The sequence below is a fragment of the Electrophorus electricus genome, chromosome 7 (genome assembly GCF_041902795.1).
Source record: "Electrophorus electricus isolate QZ-2024a chromosome 7, ASM4190279v1, whole genome shotgun sequence".
Taxonomy (NCBI): domain Eukaryota; kingdom Metazoa; phylum Chordata; class Actinopteri; order Gymnotiformes; family Gymnotidae; genus Electrophorus; species Electrophorus electricus.
The window spans coordinates 20,998,358-21,017,283 of record NC_137503.1 but is presented as its reverse complement, the minus strand read 5'-3'; the positions used below and the strand labels follow the sequence as shown (position 1 = coordinate 21,017,283).

Below are 18,926 nucleotides of genomic sequence, written 5' to 3'. Positions count from 1 at the left end.
CATCCCTCCTACTTTGGTTGCTGTTGTATATATTGTATAGATATATTGTTATATATTGTATAGATAATATAAATATTGTTTGGTGTATGATCCTTTGGTGTTGGATACTGGTGATAAGGAATGGCTGCCATTTTTGTTGGGTGTGGGTTTTTGCCTCTGTTTATGTGTTAGGTAGTTAGGATAGTCTTTTGTATGTTTCTTTTTGTTAGGATTATTTAGTGTGTTTTTTCTTTCGTTATCAAATTCAAATTTATTTATATAGTGCTTTTTACAACAGATGTTGTCACAAAGCAGCTTTACAAATGCCCAAGTCCAAGCCCCCAGTGAGCAAGTTAAGGGCGACAGTGGCAAGGAAAATCTCCCTAGAGCATGAGGAAGAAACCTTGAGAGCAACCAAGATTCAAAGGGGGCCCATCCTCCCTCTAACAGTCACCACAATAATAACAATTTTAAGAGAAAAATAAATAAAAAAATGCAAAAATAAGCAATTAATGTCCAAAATTCTAGAGGTCCTAGTCTTGTCCCAATGGTGTGCATGTGTCTGAAACCCATCCCACAAGAGAACGTCAAAAAAGGGCAACGGACAATAGGTTGGCTAGGGTGGAGGTTTGGTGGGCTAGAGGAAGGGCCATCAGTGGGTGGTGGAAGTAGCCATGGCAGCTGAGATGGGTAGAGGCTCTGTAACATCATAACATCCCACAAGAGAACATCCATTAAGAGTAACAGAGAGTAGTTGGCTGGGGTGGAGGTGTGGTGGGCTACAGCTGGGGGCATCAGGGGGTGGTAGAAGTAGCCATGGCAGCTGAAACAGGTTGAGGCTCAGTAACTCTGGTAGATCCAGCTATGGCAGCATAGCTAAAAGGAAAGAGCCAGAAGGAAACAGGCACGAGAGCACCCCGAAACATCACACACTCTGCCGCTCTCAGTCAAGAAACTTGAGTGACAAAACAGAGGTGAAGTGACAGCATCATAACATTCCGTTTTACCATAACTCTCAATGCCCATGGATGTCCAGATCTGCAACTTTACCTAAGATGTGAAGTAGTTAATAAAATGCCTGACTGTACACATATTTCAGCCTAGCCTTAAATATTAGACTGTGTCTGCGTCTCGAACGTTTGCAGGAAGGTTATTCCATAGTATGGGAGCTTTATAATTAAAGGCTCTGCCCCCTGTGGTAGATTTTCTTGTTCTTGGTACTAGTAAAGAGCCTGCACCTTTTGATCAAAACAGATGTGGTGGATGGTAATGAATGAAGAGTTTAGTGCTTTGCAGGTTATTAGAAGTATTTTATAATCAATACGAAGTTTTAATGGGAGGCAATGTAAAGTAGCTAAGACAGCAGTGATGTGATCTAGTTCTAGTAAGAACTCTGACTGCTGCATTTTGAACTAGCTGAAGCTGGTTTAGGCACTTAATGGTACAGCTAGATAGTCTCTATCTGAGGCTGCCTTTGGAGCTGTGATAAAAAGGAAAAGTTTATGATGTGAATCTTTTTAATGTGCCATTACTGTGAAAGGCACAATATAAGTGTGACTTCATATCACATTACAGCTTCATATTATAGCTAAATTCCATAAATGTAAATGTGAACAGCACAATATGTGTAACTTCATGCCATATCAAAGCATAATGAGACATAGTGTGAAACATGCATACCAGGTATGTTGAACATCCTCAAAGATCAAGGGTTTTTGCTGTTTTGGAAGTCCACTTAGGTGTTATCCCCCCTATTAATGAAGTTCACCAGAGAACAACAGAGAAAAATAACTAATAGAAACCCAAACAAATACAATAGGTTTCTAGCACTTATTATAAATAAAACTAATATAAAATACTGTAGATTTCCATCACTTATTGGTTGAAAACTCGTTAGTTTTTATTAAAATTCCAAGCATGAAATGCTTGGCTACCTAATAATAATAATAATAATAATAATAATAATAATAATAATAAATTATTATTATTATTATTATTATTACTACTACTAACACTACTACTACACTGGGTTTCAGCACCACGTGAATGATTCTCCTAATAAAGCAACTGTTTAAAGCAAACGAGGTATGAGCGTCCCTGTGAAAGCAGCAAAATATCTTTTCTAGAAACGAGCACAATTGGTAAGGCTATGGTTTTGACTTGTTACAATTTATATAGTGAGTTTACGTGAAAAAGTAAGAGGAAAAGATAAACTGATAATGGAATATAGTAAATGAAGGAGGCCTACTAGCTAGATGATGTAAACGCGCGATAAAAGCTTAGACAATCTAAAAAGCTACTGTCTCTAGAAGCCCCATTGTTACACATACAAACTAACTTCGTAGGCTGTATTCAAACAGGCCTACAAGAAAATACAAAAGTTATTTTCCTCATATCGTGTGATGCTCTCTCTAAAATGTTCCATGAAAACGCCGAGAAAGGAAACTTTGGGGCCTTTTATTTTTTCTTCCTGTGGGCGGGTTTAATGATCGTATTTTGTACTGGCAATTTGAGCAGGGTAGCTAAGAGTAGGCTAGTATACAACGTTGTGCTTTAGTGCTTTAAGAATCTAGAATGAGTACGGATTGTAGAATAAAAATGTTTCTTTCTCTACCACGTCACCGTCAAGCGTCATTATGTGATAATTTTTTATTTAATTTATTTATTTTTATTTTTTGTTGAGCGCAGAGTAGAATGATAATTTTAGAGCGAATGGCAAACAGGAGTCAAGGCATGTTTGTCGGTAGTAAGTCCTCGGATAGTTTGGATTTGCGCGCATGCATACGGGTGGTTCTCAGATGTGACTTCCTTTTCTCCCCCCACCTTGTAAATGGTATTGCAGGTTAAGGACAAAATAAGAAGTATATCAGCGAATAATAACTTAACTGCTTAGCTGTTTTTCAAGTTACAAGACTAGGTGTGAAACTTTTTCTAAGTAGGTCTACACAGAAGTAATAGTCATCGGTGCGCGTTAAAGTAGCCTACTAAAGCATGGCAGATAAAGGTTCTGTTTTAACTTCGGTCATTCTATTCTACATATGTATTGGAGCGACGATATTTCAAATCCTCGAAGAACCGCACTGGCACTCAGCAGTTGATAATTATAAAAAGCAAAAGGCAGTTATCCTCGAGAAACATCCTTGTTTAACAAAAGAAGACTTGGACAAAATTATTGAGGTAGGCTCATGGGCGTAAAATCAGTTGTATTTTAAGTACCGATTATAGGGAAGTTTGTTTCAGTCGACATCAAACTTGATACTGCAGCTTTTTAAATCACCTGGGCTGCTGAAGTCGCTGGCGTTCCCTATAACTACTGCAACATTTTAGATGACGTGAGTACGAAGGGATCTTGGGGAGACTACATGGGACTGAAGCATGTAACTCGCGATAAACACTACTGTTCGCTACGTATATTCGAACTATTCTTTCTTTCCCCGCACAGCGTCCCACAGGCAAGTAAGTTAATGCAACAAGTTGCGACAAAGAACCTGTCACACAGGTCTTACATCTTACCACAAAACTTGTCTGTGTACAGCTGTTGATGCTGAAAAAGTGACCCAGGGGTGCAAATGTCATAAAAGTCTTTGGGCTCAAGTTTATTAACAAAGAGAGGTGAACAGAGGAATTTCTTTATAGGCTAACTTGAATAAGTTTGTAGTGTAGTCCTGTTTTCCATAGGGAGTGGTGGTTGGCAGATGTTCAAAACAGTGAGGTAGTGTGTCTGAATTGCGTGCTTCTACTGTTTCTACAAGTCTATCTTTTACAGGAATTATGCAATTCCTGACAACCACTAGATAAAAATGCACAGGACATCAGGGAAGAATTTGTTTTACAGTTTGGAATGAGTAGCATTAACATGAAAGCGCATAATCATTTTGAGTTTGTGTGTCATTCTCTTAATGTAAATTGGGGATTCTCAGAGCAACATGTTTCAGATGTGGAACTACTGGATAATAACAGCAATTATTAATTAATATTTTAAATAAATTAGGGATAAATGATATGGACCGAAACTATATTGTAATTACAATATGTTTGCTATATATTGTTATACTTTGCGATGTAAACCTGTTGGTAAACCCTTGAAGTGATATGGTTAAAAATGATTGTATTATTTTGAAATTATTTCTGCTCTTGGATCATATGAATTCCATTATAAATCAAAACACCCACTTAATGCTAATTTGTAATAATTTGTAATAATAATTTGGCCAGGATTGTTACAGAATACTCTAAAATAACTCAATGCACCAAGATGTTTCTTCTGTAATAGTTAAGAGGAAAACAAAATCCAAATATAACTTTGATTACTTCTTGACTGTTGTTGGAGGTCTTCCTTATAACAGAGTTTGTTATAAACATTTAAACATCACTTTATTTCCATTTATTGTGGATCAGAAAATGGTTCACTTTAAGTTTGCTAACTTGTAAACTTTTTATTAACTTGTCAATGAACCAAGGAACAGTACAATTCTACCTATGGGAGGTGAACTGAGTATGGTTCCAATTGAACTGTGGTACAGCCCTCATAGGTGGGAATGGTGGTTCATATCATGACTTGCACTCATTTAGGAAGTAAAACAAGTAGCACATGCGCTACTGGCAAAATTGAAAAGCTTGAAAGCAGCTTGAAAAGAGTCAAACTCAGATTTGGAATGGACCAAAAATACTCAATTCAAAACCCACCATAGGTTCACCCCTAATATAACACACCAAAGACAGCATTTAGAGAATAGACAACTTAAGTCTAGCCTTAAACTAACTGTTAAGTATGTGAGAATAAGTGTCTCAATCTAGATTTTATCATTACATTAGTCTATTTAGAATGTTGTTTTTATTTATTCATTTGGAAAACCTTTTATCTCCAGGTTGTAGCTACTGCAGCAGGCCAAGGTGTGACAATCACAGGAGAAAAGTATTTTAAAAGTTGGACCTGGCATAATGCTGTTATCTTTTCTGCTACCATCATCACCACCATAGGTAACCTATGCATGGAAACAGACAAATGTCAGAATTGTCACTTTCATAAATTATTGTTAGCACAGAGAATGTCTGATGTGTATTTAATCAAGTATGACAGTATAAGGCAACAGGTGGATTCAGCAATCTGAGGTAAACTCACCAATTTATTGATGTGGTGAGTTCCATGAGGCTACCACCTTTTGTTTTCTTTGCCTGCATCCAAAATCTTCTAGCCTGTATTTCTTTCAGGTTATGGACATGTTGCTCCAAAGACTGCTGGTGGCCGTGTCTTCTGCATCCTCTTTGGGCTATGTGGCATCCCCCTGTGTCTTACTTGGATCAGTGAGCTGGGCACGTTCTTTGGGAGCAGAGCTAAGCGCCTCAGCCAGGTGCTTCTCCACAAAGGCCTCAGTGTGGTATGATTCCCCTCCCAGGCCAAGATCCCACAGTCCTGTTGCTTTGATTATCATAGCACCTTTTTATTGTACAGTACAGAAATTGTACATGCTACATATTTCTTTTAGCAAGTTTCTTTTAACAAGTTTAAAGCAGGTATTTATACGTTCAGTTAGATTGTTGACAAAAGGAAACATGAAGTACTAGTGGCTAGTCATTATTTTCTTATTTTTCTTGCCCTTTTTTAATGCGTCATAAACTTTGTTGAGCTTTGTTTTTCTGTCTATCAGAAAAAAGTCCAGCTTGTCTGCACAACTCTGTTCCTGTTATGGGGCCTGTTGTTTCACCTGGTAATCCCACCCTTTATCTTCATGGCTGTGGAAAAATGGACCTACCTGGAGGGCCTCTACTTCTGTTATATCACCTTGACTACAGTTGGATTTGGGGACTATGTTGCAGGTAGTTCTGACAGTGCCAGATCTGAATACTTGTTCCTTTCATTTCCTTGCTTTAACCAAGTTGCATGTAAGTCAGTTTATGAAAAAGCAATGAGATAAGAGATTACTTCTCTTAAGGAAGATAAGACAGAAAGGACTGTTTGAGCCGGTGGGCGCAATGTAGCTCCAATATTAAGAACAGATGGATCACATTGACTTGGCTGGAAAATGTCCTTCTTTACTACAGTCACTAGATTCATAGTGAAGTGAGTATGTAATGATGATAAATTATATTAAGCACAACCTCTATATAATGGACCCATCAAAATACCCTCTGTGTTACATTTAGAAGGCAGCAACCTAGGTGGACAGAATTTGGGGCAGCATTTCTGCTCTCCCACAATAAAAAGTAGCATAAAATAATTTTCTTCAAAGGCATCATTATCTGTATCACATATATATTCTTCTCAGCATTTGGAATTTTGTTCTTGGTGTTGGGAAAGTTTCCCAATGGTAGATGAAACACTAGTTGTGCACATCTTATAACCCCCCACCCAACCCTTGAACTTGGATAAGAATTAGTGCATGAACATTTTTAATGCCTAATTTTTAGCAGAGCAACAATGAACCACTTACTTTGATTTTCTACTCTGCAAATGCCAAAATATTATATGAACTTAAAGGGTACATTGGGCTTTAATAGTCCATCTGAGGTTTTATTAATTTAAAAAAAAAAAAAAAAAAAAGCATTTTGCAAAAACACTTCATAAGACAGTCAGCCTTAGTTAGCTAACAAGGTAACATTCAGCATAACATTCTACATTATTTCTCAAGTTAGTTAGCTCTAAGCAAATATATTGCAAGAGCAATTCATTTTTTGGACTACAGCATTTTTACCTGTTGCCAAAAGTCAAACTTAATTTACTTTTCCAACACCTCTATCACATAATCACATAACTTGGAAAGTAATTGGCTGAGTGTAATTCCATGGCGAGGAACTGCATTACAAAGTGAACGATCATCATCCGCTTTCCAAGGCAAAGTAAGACCACCAACAGTTTTTCCTTTAATGTGATTGTCCCAGCAAAAGTGATTGACAATTTCTTTGCCCATATCCAGAGGTCTCCAGACTGGAGACATCCACTTCACTGTTATGGCATACAATGACCCTGATTAGTGTCTAGGAGGTGATGTTTGCCAAGGTTCCTCCTCTTCAGTTAAAATGTTGCTGTTGAAGGGCACAGCATCTAAAAGCAGCAGTGTCCAGAATACATTTTGAACACATTCACACTTCCAGCTAATGTGAACATTGATGTAAACAAACAAAATGTGTGCAACTTTATCATGAGGAAAGCTTCTTGATTTTTTTTTTTAATCAGACATGAAAATATTTTACTTATTTGATAAAGTTACTAATACAGTTCAGAAAGCTTCAGATTAAAGTATTTTAAAAGCTTTCAGAATTATTTCTTTATTGGATTAGAAAAAAATATATACTATTAAACTTTAGCATGTAGGCCTATTGTTTAACTTATTTTAACTCAAGTCTTTGTAGTACATTAGTTGGCTTATCTAATGGGAATTTTGCCAATGCAACGCTTTATTTTGAGAGAACCATGGAAGACACAATAATATCATTTAATTCCATTATTTATTTATTTAAGGTTGTTACCAAATTTATTATGATACTTTCACAAACCCCGTGTATACAAACCAAAAACCTAACATTATTCAGAAGAGTAACATTTTAATGTTTTTGCATAAATCTCTCTTAATACAGGTGTAAACACAAATGTGGAGTATGAGCCACTGTACCGATTCTGTGTGGAGATGTGGATTTATATGGGGTTGGCATGGCTGTCCCTATTCTTCAGCTGGAATGTGCACATGGTGGTAGAAGCCCATAAAGTCCTGAAGAAAAGGAGGCAGATGCATCACAAACATTTCCCACACAACACAGATGATCGGATGAAAAATGCCCTGCTCCCTCATGTCTCTAGCATTGTTGATATTTTCAAGTTCATGTCTGAGAAAGGTGAAGATTACAGTGACGTCATCAGAGCGATTGGCATGGCTGAGAAGAGAAGAAAGCAGGAAGAAGAGGAGCTGACCCGCTCCAAGAGCTGCAGTGATCTTCTCAAACAGATGGTGGTATCACTTGACCACTTCCCTCGACAGAAGCGGAGGTTCAGCATTGGAGATAATGTCTACATGATTATCTCTAGGGTCAGGGCTTCCAGTGGTGATATGGAAGAGCAAAGACCACTGGAACCCTTCAGGACCAAAGACCTTCAGGAACCCAATGGAGACCCAGAAATTGGAATGCAGAGCAGTGTAGACAAGATAGATGTGGAAATACCGTGGCATTGTCCATTGGATTCCAAACAGTCCTGTTTGTCAGTGGCCCAGTACCCCATTCAGAGCTCTATCTTTACCATTAAGTCTGATGAGAACACAGGACTCCAACAAGAAACAAGATTCTCGGTGGTCAGAGTCGATGAGGTTGATTTGTTAGAAAAGGGCCAGAGTGAGGAAGGGTCTGATCACCGAATCTAAAACCATCTCCATGGAGCGGCTTCACATAATTCTTAACTGTCAAATTTGCAAAACTTGTCAAGCTATGCTTCAGCTAATTTATGAGTTTTTACTTTGAGTCTGATAAGTGTAAATGGTAAGTAGATTATAAGAATATTGTTCAATACCAATTAATACAGTAATTTATGTGGCCTGGAGCCCATTTGAAAAGTGATGCAGTCTGTGCAGCTGGTGAAAAGGACAACTCCCTGACATGCTGTAATAAGCAGGAAAAAAGGACGCAGAGATCAATAGCTGAACAAAGTATTAGAGATGAATAAGTTGACAAAAAGGAGTAGGCAATGCTAACATTATACTAATAGCCAGGATGCTAACAGTCACAGTCACTATCATCATGCTAACATTCAAGATGCTCAGTACTGCACAGTAGCCTAGTAGTTTTTAGCTTCATTAAATACGGTTATAACATGTTTCAGTAGAAACAAATGATAGCTGCTATTCAATGAGCTGAAATCTTATTGAGTCTTATTGAAGTTCTAACATATTTCCTCACAGAGTGAGAAATGTGAATGCTAGCAGAGTGGCAGATGTCACATTTATAAGTAAATGCAGAGACCAATTTTAAATGACATAACTCAAAGTAAGCATTCATTAAGTTTCCTTAATGTCCACAGTGTAAAAATATGGGACCTTTGCTTCACTTGATTACTATTTCTTTGGTTTGTTTTCAGCTGTTGTGTGTAGAAGTGTAAAATAATTAATGCTTCTGAGAAAGTCTACTTAAATAACATAGCAGCATTTGTATCTTCAGGTTGTTTTTTGTTCCATGTTCACTGTAAACAAAATCTTGATAAATTTTAAGATAGTTTGAAAAGAAATAATGCTAAAGCAGTTTATTCTTCCTTTGAGTGTTTTAAAAAGGAACAATAATAGGTACAAAGCTAATGAGGCCCGTTTTGCATAAAAACAAGTGCTGGGGTAGCAGTTTAGATTTTTCTGTCAATTAAACCATAACCCTAAGTTTCGGTTCACTCTATTACAGTGAAACTCAGCCCAAATGTTCCTGTGGAACTCAACACTGCTGAAATACCTTAACAATATGACCTGACTGAAACTTTTGAATATACTGTAACCTAATCTAAATCTGTCACCATGTGACTATTATAAATACCTTTTCATTATACATCTCATCTCTGTAGCATGTACAGAATCAATCCAGAGTGAAGGAAAATATTCTCATAAGATAGATGAACACAAATACTATCCCCACTATTTCCCCCAGTTACAGAACTCACATATCTCACATTTTATTATAGTGAAGTAGAGAAAAATTACTTTAGTCAGAAACAGGACAACATAGTAATGTCATGGAATGCAGACTTTAATTTTATGAAACATTTGTGGTTGTCAGAACGTAAAATCTTTCTTTAGAAGAAAAACGTCACTTGCTATTCCAGCTAAGAACAGGTTGCATCATTCTTTTTTGCATAGATTCGCCTGATGTAGAAATAAAATCTCTCATGATTAATGTCATGAAATTGCATACTGGATTCTATTTATACAGTAAAGATATGCAGTATAGTTTTGCTTCAGTTAAACAGCAGTCTGTAATAGCCCCACATATGCATTTACTTGGCTTTTATTGAAAACAACTTACAATTATGACTGAGTAGAATTTGAGGATTAAGAGCCTTGTGCATAGGCACAACAGTGGCAACTTGGTGGTGGGGATTGAACTGGCAACCTTCTGATTACTAGTCAAGTACCTTAACCACTGAGCTACCATGTATATATAGTATGTGTCTTTTTTAAGCATATCCCTTTCCATAAGACTAGGTAAATCAAAGATGATGATCAGGCTTTTTGGTCCTACACTGAGTAGTTTGTCATACAAACGTTGCTCATAATGGCAGTACATTACATGCAATGCATATCTGAATTCAAACAAAACTAACAATTTTAAGATTTAACCACTCATGAGAAAATCCAGTGGCAGGTTGTCAATTGAAAGGCTAGTTTAGAGGCATAACCTTCATGACTGTTCTAAGATCTTCATCAGAGCTGATGTTAGGCTATCAGGATTCAGTCTCTGGTTATGTCTGTTGTTCTCAGCATGTACATATACCCAGCAAGAGTCAGAATTGTTGATGCTGTTCATTTTCATTACTTTAATGTACCACTACAATCAAATGGACATGACTCCACAAACCTCCACAGCCATAATCTAATCTTGCTCAGAACATTGTACCTTCTATGAGTCCAGAAGTGTGTGCCACTGGCACACTTGTTGTCCTTCAGCTTCCCTCATCTGAGTCCAGTGCTCCTCCTGCTCCTCTGTTGTACTGTTCAGACCCAATGAGACCCAGCCCAGACGCTCTCTCCTCCACACACTGCTACGTCGACTGTACACCAACACCTGTAACGTCACCTCAGATAGCTGGAACAGCGAAACCTGGAAGATGAAAGTTTCTTTGTAGGTGGGGCTGGGCTGGCCCCGGCACACGGATGTTTTGCACTTGGACATCTCTCTTCCGTTCGAGTCCAACATGACCAGCTTTACATATGTGTCTGTAAACAGGACAGCAGAGCATTGGAAAGAGCCACCTGGACCACACAACTACCACAAAACTGGAGTCAATGGCTTTAACTGGAGTTTATAGTTTAAGGATGTTCTAAGTTCTACTCAAAGTAAAAGTATTTTGGTGCCTTAAACATGACATTAGCTTGCTTAAGCAGTCCTGCTCATACATGGCAAAACATTAAGATTTGCTTAATATTTGTTATTTTTAAAAAAACAGCATACTGCCATGACAGGTTCTAAAAATCTGAAGCAAGTTTAGGATTAGAAGTAATACTAATAATTTATTAAATCTGTACATTTCCACATTTTACGTACTGTAGTCTTTGTTTCAAGATATGCAAAAAATTGTCAGCTCAGTGAAATATAGCTCACTGGGAAATTAAAGTTTAATTATAAGATGAAGAGTTGTAACTCACCTCGCATGATGTACAGCTGCCCCCCAGTGAACTGCTTTATACAACAAAACAGATCTGGGATCAAGGCAGAGTAAGGACAGTACAGTAGGCAGGACCAGTGAGAGGAAGAAGATTGGGTGTAGATGAAAAACATGCTAATATGTAGGAAATGTGTGGGTGATTATGTGTGGGTATAGAGGCATTTCTTACTGGGTGTTTGGTCAGTGGCAGAGTTTTTGAAATGGCTGCCCCTGATGACCTCAACAGAGAGCCTTCCTGTGCTGGAGTTGTAGAGAAGGCCCAGAAGGAGTTCTGGCATAGATGACTCTCCAGTCGAGTGGTAGGAAAAAGCCCCGACACTGCGAGACACACTCACCAGCGAACCACAGCCCTGCAGACCAGTGGTACACTGCTGCAAGATGTCTTTCTGCACCTGATTTGGTGTACACTGATTACTGCTCTGTGAGTGTTGTGAAAGACAGCATATAAATAGTATTAAACTGAACTGATGTAAGAGGGTTTTACTTTAAAACTGTCTTCTTTGAGGGATGTTCTCTATAACACCATTTACAGAGATATTAACAATAGAGGGTGTGATGTAAAATATTTAATGCATTGTTGGCTTTTATGTTTTGACTACACATTATTAACTAAACATTAGTACTCTACTTGAGTACATAGGTCAAATTTACTGGATCATGCGCAAAAAAAACAAAAAAAAAACAACCTAATAATGAAATGAGTATTGAAATCTCACTGGCCACGTGCACTTTGGTTTGTGTAAATTTACTTGTCTTGAAAGATTTACAGATGAAGATGGACAAAAGTCAACAATAAACATATTAGTTTTATGTTTTGTCAGATAAACACTGAAATAGCGCTCACGGGGGCTGCTGAGCCTGGCTCCAAGGTAACAGGCAGGGCCATCTTCCCCTGCAGGTTCAGCTTTGCGAGGCAAAAGACCTTCTCCCCCAGAACCTTCTCTTTCTTCATGTGCCGGACACTGTAGAGTCGGAACCGGACGGCGTAGTCTCCCAGGGCATCACGTTCCAGGCGTGAAAAGCGGAAGGTTTCAGTGAACATGGGGCAAGGACCCCTTTGCACCCCAGTCTTGGCACGTTGCTTCTTGGTGGGAAGCAGCACCAGATGAACCTGCCAGGAGATGTTTCCTGTGCTCTTCAGGAATGGAATATCAGTAGCTGCAGTAACAGTCACAGCTAGATACTGCTCGCTGGAGTCATACTCAAAAGCCACATCCAGTGTCCCATACTTCCCTTGAGCCTCTGGCTCGTACATCTCCGGTAGCCACAGCACAGCATGAACCTATTTCAGGACGAGTGGTGGAGAGACGCATCAGTGGTGGCACTCAGAATGCACAGTGCATTGTTTCAAGAAAGGTGAACAAAATACATATTCTTTGAGGTGCCCATGTTGGTGAAACAACTCATGCAGCATTTACAATTTATCCATATTAGCCAACAGCCTACAAAATAAAATACATATTTTGCATTGACCTGAACTGACTTGCTGGAAGTTTATAAACCAGAGAAAGCTGAAGAAAATGCTTACAGTGTCACCATACTGTCTCAGGCAGATTCAGAGGTCAGGACTTACCAAACTCAACCAGAGTGAACCAACTCCAGTCTGAGAATCTGTGAAATTGTCCTCCATGCTTCTTATTTATCAAAACTACCAGTGCATGAGCATTCAGCTTACAAAACACAACAAACTGATCAGTCAACCAAATTGTAATGAAAATGTCATTCCCAAAAAGGAATTACTGCAGTTCTTAAATAAGTTTAAAACATAAAATGAAGGGAAAAAACATAGATGAATTTGAAGAAAGCCACATTTACTGAGTGAAAATGACAAATTATGGTTCAAATAATTTGGCCATTCAAAAAGTGAAATGTCACAAGATACCAGAAAATGATGCAGATGTTTGCCCGCATAACAATTGTACTCCTTATTAAATATTTTATCAAAACTAGGCAGCATTAACATTTTTATTTTTGGTATTCATCAAGTTCTGCAAACTGCCCCCCATCCCAACACACTAGACCTCCAAGGTCTCGTTTCCCTTTGTCAAGAAGTCAACCTAAAATCAGAGTTCACGAGATGGGCTGGTCAGTGGGAGTGTTGGGGACATGGCCTGTGGTGCTCAGAGGAGAGCACAGCGTAGCAAGCGGCGGGGTGAAGCGCTCACCTCCGGGCCCGATACAGCTTTGCTCTTTTTGGAGACATCCTTATTAGGGCTCACTGTGTCCTCTCCCGCATTGGTCTCATTGCTGCTGCCCTCCACTGAGCCCACCCCACCCCGTGAGCCCTCTTCAGGGTTGTCCTGCTTCAGGTTGGCCAGCGGCTCATTCGACAAACTTGACTCTGTGGTCTTGTGGATATTGCTGCCTAAGAAATAAGACGAGGAGGAAGTGATAGCACATACTTACTTCATACTGACATGAATGATCCACTAGGTTTAATCATACAGTAGAGACTTATTGAAATGTTAATGATGTGAATAATAAAGCACATTTATGAATGCAGGGCCTTAAAATTGATAACCTAAACAAATAATAAAACTTGTTAACAGTATTTTCACTTGACTTGGTTATTCACCCATTTTGAAACCTTTAGCTTCCATTGCATAAAACTAATGCATGAGTGAACAGAGACAGAAGCCATAAATGATTGCATTTTAACTTTTGATAACTGAATGAAAATATTTAAAAAATAATTAAATGCAACTATTTGGACAGAAAAAAAACATCTGTTAAAAGTAAATTATTGTAATAATTGAAGCAGCATAAAATTCTATGCACTTACGTGCATTTTTTCAGGAACTTCACTTTTTATAAAACAACATTACATTATGCAATGTAAAACCTTTGAATACTCTACTCATTCTACTCTGCAAAAGTCTTATTCCTCTGACCTTCATTTTCATTTCCAGCTGATTGACTATTGCTGTTCTCACCACTGCTGGCACTGTGAAGCTGGGAGGTTGTCTCTCTCAGTTCTTCCTCTAAGCTGCCTCCATCTAAGGGAGAAAATATAATCATCTATCAGCACCATTACAGACAGCTAAATTTATAGTTTTTTTTTTATATTAATACACAGGAGCTATGTATTATTCCACAGTAAAAATAAAAAAAAGCATCCTCATCATTCCATCAGCATTTCAGTTAGATCACTTGAGAGGGCACAGGGATACAGGGATGAACAGAATCATGTTAACAGCTCCTTGGTCCCAGCACACAACCTCACCTTTACCATTGTTGTTTGTACAGTTTTTGTTCTCCTGCTCAGTGTTACTCTCTCCTGTTTGCCCAGATTCATTTATGTTGTCACAGTGCATCTCACCCGATGGACTCTTCATTGCCTCTGTTAACTCATTTTCATTCGTTTCTTTAGCATATTCTGTCTTGCTATCTTCTTCACTGTTGTTCTGTTGCTTGTTTTCTTCTTTTGCTATCGTAGACAGGCTGTTACTCTGGTCATGTGAAGATAGTGCCTCTCCCTCCACTGCAGGCACTGTTTCCTGTTTCTCGTTTTGGGCTTGGTTTGGGTCTCTTCTTCTGCGAAACCACCCTTTGGAGGGAGCGTAACACCACTCCCACTCATCATCATTCCTTCTCTCATTCTCTTGTTTTTGTCTCTCCCTCAATTCCTCATCTTCATCGATATGTCTTTTGTACTTCTTCTGCCCATGGGCATTGTTTGCATCTGATTCTGCGTCTTCCCCTGTAAGTGTGCCCTTTTGGCTATTTGCCTGCTCTTCAGACTGCACCTTGTTAATGATGGTGTTTACCTGCACTGTTAGCTGCTCACTGACTGTGCACGTCACATCATTCACAGCACTGGTTAGATCATCCACAGTGCTGGACACACTGTTGGACACTGTGTCCAAGATGGAGGAGACAGAGGGGAGGTTCTGCTGAAAGCTTTTGAAGAACGCCATTGCTGTCCCCTAGTTCATCTCATTTTAGTTTCTGATGAAGAAACCAGTTGTCTCATAAGTTACAGTATTCTTTATTACTCTTCATTGATAACATATCTGTACAAACAACTGCTGCAAGATGAACACACATGACATATTTATGCATGTAGGCATCACATTGACATCAACAACAATTACCATTACCTTGCAGTGTCTTATTATAACCTTCCAAATTTATGAGACTGTTTGTGGATTCCACTGATAGCCTGTTGCTGAGGTAAAGAAAAAATAAAGCAATCACGGCCATGAAGACAGCGACAGAGGATAGGGCACCAAGCAGCTCAGGGGAAACTGAGGATGAGGGACAGAAGAGAGAGAAAGAGAGTGCCAGAGAAAGGAAGACAAGAAAAGAAAGAAAATGTTAAGAACAAAGACTGAAATAAGATCTCAAAATATGAATGTGGTAGAGACATTGAAAAATACTACTAACATGTCATTTTATTCTAATAATCACTGACCAAAACTGCGTAACAACTAGTTGCATTAGGTGCTTGTCATATTGCATATGCATACTATCTTTGAAGAGTGGGCAGCAGATGTGTAAAAAAAAAAACAAAAAAAAAACCTTACTTTGGTAATATGCCAAGATGTCTACATCTAATCATTAAGACTTGAAGCAAATACCAAGTAAAACCATTGAACTAAGAGAAAAAAAAGAAAATATGAAATCCCAGCTTTTTCAATTTAATTATTCTCTACTTTCAGTTCATATACACCATGAAACATGACCCATTAACTCAGTTAGGATTTGCTAAGTAGGGAGAAAGTAAAGCAAACCTCAGCGTTCAGCATGCAGTATGACTGCTATTGCAAAATGCATCCATGTAAAACTCTCCAGTCCAAAGATTTCAGTCATTTCCCAGGCAATTGTAGCACTGCAAATATCCTGGTAAACCTCAGAAATCGATATATATTTGCCTTCCTCATTTGCCTTTCTTTGTTTTGTTGTTGGTTAAGCCATATTATGTGTACCCCTCCTTCAAAGCAGGTTAGTCTCAGAATACTTGTCCCTGGTCTATCTCTCCTAATGCTAAATAATTCACAGCTTTAGGGTAACCTGACACCCCTCTATACTCAAAGTACACAATGCAACTGGCCTGCCCATTCTAACTTACTACACAGTGACACTAAAGTCAAGTGATAATCAAGCTACCATGCTAATATCGTTCACATATCCATAATATTAACTTTTGGGAGTGCTTTTATCATGAGAGCATACATGATGTTCATGGATTTAGGGTTACTGTAGAACAGCTGTAAAGACAGGGCAAAACAACAGGGAAAAACATTTACATTTTCAGAATTTGGCATGCACACTTATTCACTGCAGGCACTTATCCAGAGCAATTTGCATGTAATTATCAGTATGACAGTATGACCTTGGTATTGCCAGCACTTTGTTCTACCAGGTAAGCTACAGTAACAAAATCTTCAGGGGCATATTTTTGCTATGTAACTCATACATCCATTAGCGGACAAATAAATATATATACATGACTGTTAAACAGATATATCAACATTTATTCTATTGTTTTTAGTGTGGTCTATTAGGCCATATGTCACCTTCACAAACCTCTAAAGGATTCCTCACAGATTAATTAAATTACTCACTTCTTGTGTTATGTAACAAAGTTGTCCTCTTTAAATGATTAATGACTCTTATTTTTGTCCACTGAACTTGATACATCATTTATAATTCAAAGAGAGAGTTGAGGAGGGCTTTGAAAGCTCCACCCATTTTCATTTCTAATAAAACTACTAACAGACAAAAAATGAGTGAAATATCCAGCAACTCACCATGGTCTGGCCTAAACTCTTACCTCTTCTTGCGCAGATGAGCTCATGAACACCACAATTCCGCATCCCTCCTAAAGAAAGATAGCTTGGACATAATATAATAATGTACCTAAAGCTAATTATACACTTTACACTCATTATATTACACTTTCAATGTAAGAATATCTCATTCAAAAACATACATCCTCGGACTGTAGAGTGAAGAAGTATGAGAATATACAAGAGAAAAGTCTCTGACCTGTGCCTGCTGACATGTACGCTGTGAATACAAGGCTTAAGCATACAGCTATGTTTACTACCTAACACTCAACATTACCTAAATGTCTTCCTCCATAAACCAAACAGGCCAATTAGCATGTCTGTGTGTATGTGTCTATGTGCATGAAGGAGGGACTGCATGTTGGGGGTTGGAGATGTCTCACTTACTAGGGAATTCCAGAAACTAGTAGCTTTCCTGTGTTACCACATTACAATAACATATGTTAACGGTTGTGCTGCGGTTTATTTTGAAGCTGGTATTTTAAAAAATATGCAACAGTTCTGAAATCCATCTGCTCCTTTCCTTTGTTGTTTTGAATCACTAGCAAACTTCTCATTCATTATTATTATTTTGCCTAATGACTTTTTTACAGCCCTCACTGTACTACTTAAATTATTATTTTTTCCATACACTAAAATAACGTGACAGCATGAAGCACCTATCGTAATCTGTACTATATTTCACCAGAAGAAAAATGTTTGAGAAGACTGCTAGCAAACCAGAAATCGGACAGGATGTGTCATGAGTAGCAACATGAAAGCAATCCTTATTCGTGACGAGGTAGTGTACTAGCATTGTCTCAGAACAACACGATATGATCTCAACATTAAATCCTTAAATTAAGAACCTCTCCTATAGAACAAATCAAATTTTAGATTTAAACCGTTCACCAGTAATGTTTGACATCTTATCAATCACCTTGCATTGATAAATCCAGGACGCGATTCTCCTGTCTGTCCTTTCACCACACCACACGCTGCATCCGCATTGGTACAATGTCAGTTAAACAACTCACATTCGCAAATAAATGGACCGACCGCTTATCTATGTAAAAACTACAAACAACGAAGATATTTTATCAGCGTTTATAGATATATAAACCGGACATGGAATGTAATCTCAGCGACAATTATCGAGAGAGAACGTAATGTTATTTTTTCATAATTTGAGCACTCACCATCAATCGCCATGATGTTTCGGATCTTACCAACAGGATTTCCATGTTCCTGCAGGGGAGTGTTGAAGAATGGGACACTGTAAAAAGTACTGAAAACTGTTAACTACCCAGTCCTCCTCATATATATATCTGATCTGGAGTGATCACCTTTTCTGATATATATATATATATATATATATATATATATATATATATATATATATATATATATATATATATATATATATATATATAATTTGAGGGACATTTTGTATATTAATTTATATATTGCATTTTTTTTTTTGTGTGTGTGTGTGTGTGTGTGTGTGTGTGTGTGTGTGTGTGTATATATACACAGGTTGCGTAGGCAGGTTGCGTTACAGTACTTCCCAGTATTTTTGCACTATCCCCTTGTCTCTGTTTATTAGCTTCACTCATTAAATAGCCTCCTGCATTTGCGTTCTGCCTCTTGCCTTGTCCTTGCTATAACATTACAGAATAACTGATCTTTTAATGAGGCCCTCCTGGTGCATTCTCATTAGTCACGTAGTGTTCTGGCAGCCTCAGTTCAGCCTCCTTCACACCACGCCATGATGAGGGACACTGGCTTACTCCCAGAAGAGGAGTTTGATTATATCAAGGCTCTGCTCT

General features: G+C 38.2%; 2 protein-coding genes across 19 annotated transcripts; one reads left to right on the top strand and one right to left on the bottom strand.

Annotated features, from left to right (window-relative positions):
• Nucleotides 1-2,530: 2,530 nt before the first annotated feature.
• Nucleotides 2,531-8,339, top strand: kcnk5b (potassium channel, subfamily K, member 5b). Of its 2 annotated transcripts, none has more exons than XM_081718116.1 (5): nt 2,531-3,156; nt 4,848-4,959; nt 5,191-5,330; nt 5,628-5,796; nt 7,555-8,339. In XM_081718116.1, exons 1-5 carry the CDS (start codon nt 2,971-2,973, stop codon nt 8,328-8,330), a joined length of 1,383 nt encoding a protein of 460 aa, XP_081574242.1. In that variant the 5' UTR covers nt 2,531-2,970; the 3' UTR covers nt 8,331-8,339. The 2 variants fall into 2 exon arrangements, with proteins under 2 accessions (XP_081574242.1, XP_026861685.2); XM_027005884.3 differs by having other exon boundaries at nt 5,191-5,357.
• syt14b (synaptotagmin XIVb) lies at nt 7,549-18,361 on the bottom strand. 17 transcript variants are annotated; one of them, XM_081718107.1, is made up of 10 exons: nt 18,297-18,332; nt 17,080-17,150; nt 15,427-16,536; nt 14,550-15,274; nt 14,218-14,322; nt 13,492-13,691; nt 12,171-12,608; nt 11,496-11,718; nt 11,307-11,360; nt 10,561-10,877 (listed from the first exon to the last, which is right to left on the bottom strand). In XM_081718107.1, exons 4-10 carry the CDS (start codon nt 15,241-15,243, stop codon nt 10,561-10,563), a joined length of 2,031 nt encoding a protein of 676 aa, XP_081574233.1. In that variant the 5' UTR covers nt 15,244-15,274; nt 15,427-16,536; nt 17,080-17,150; nt 18,297-18,332. The 17 variants fall into 17 exon arrangements, with proteins under 17 accessions (XP_081574227.1, XP_081574233.1, XP_026861673.2 ...); XM_081718101.1 differs by lacking the exon at nt 18,297-18,332 and adding an exon at nt 7,549-7,685 and having other exon boundaries at nt 10,558-10,877; nt 15,427-18,285; XM_027005872.3 differs by lacking the exon at nt 14,550-15,274 and having other exon boundaries at nt 15,427-15,573; nt 17,103-17,150; nt 18,297-18,361.
• Between the last annotated feature and the right edge of the window lie 565 nt (nt 18,362-18,926).

Excerpts from the sequence above, each read along its gene's own strand:
- syt14b (XM_081718107.1), bottom strand. The coding sequence starts at position 15,243 with ATGGCGTTCTTCAAAAGCTTTCAGCAGAACCTCCCCTCTGTCTCCTCC. Across the intron at positions 12,609-13,491 it reads AAGCTGTATCGGGCCCGGAG|GTTCATGCTGTGCTGTGGCT; the intron begins GTGAGCGCTTCA and ends GTCCTGAAATAG. Across the intron at positions 10,878-11,306 it reads GCAGCTGTACATCATGCGAG|ACACATATGTAAAGCTGGTC; the intron begins GTGAGTTACAAC and ends TCCTGTTTACAG.
- kcnk5b (XM_027005884.3), top strand. The coding sequence starts at position 2,971 with ATGGCAGATAAAGGTTCTGTTTTAACTTCGGTCATTCTATTCTACATA. Across the intron at positions 4,960-5,190 it reads TACCATCATCACCACCATAG|GTTATGGACATGTTGCTCCA; the intron begins GTAACCTATGCA and ends TATTTCTTTCAG. Across the intron at positions 5,797-7,554 it reads ATTTGGGGACTATGTTGCAG|GTGTAAACACAAATGTGGAG; the intron begins GTAGTTCTGACA and ends CTCTTAATACAG.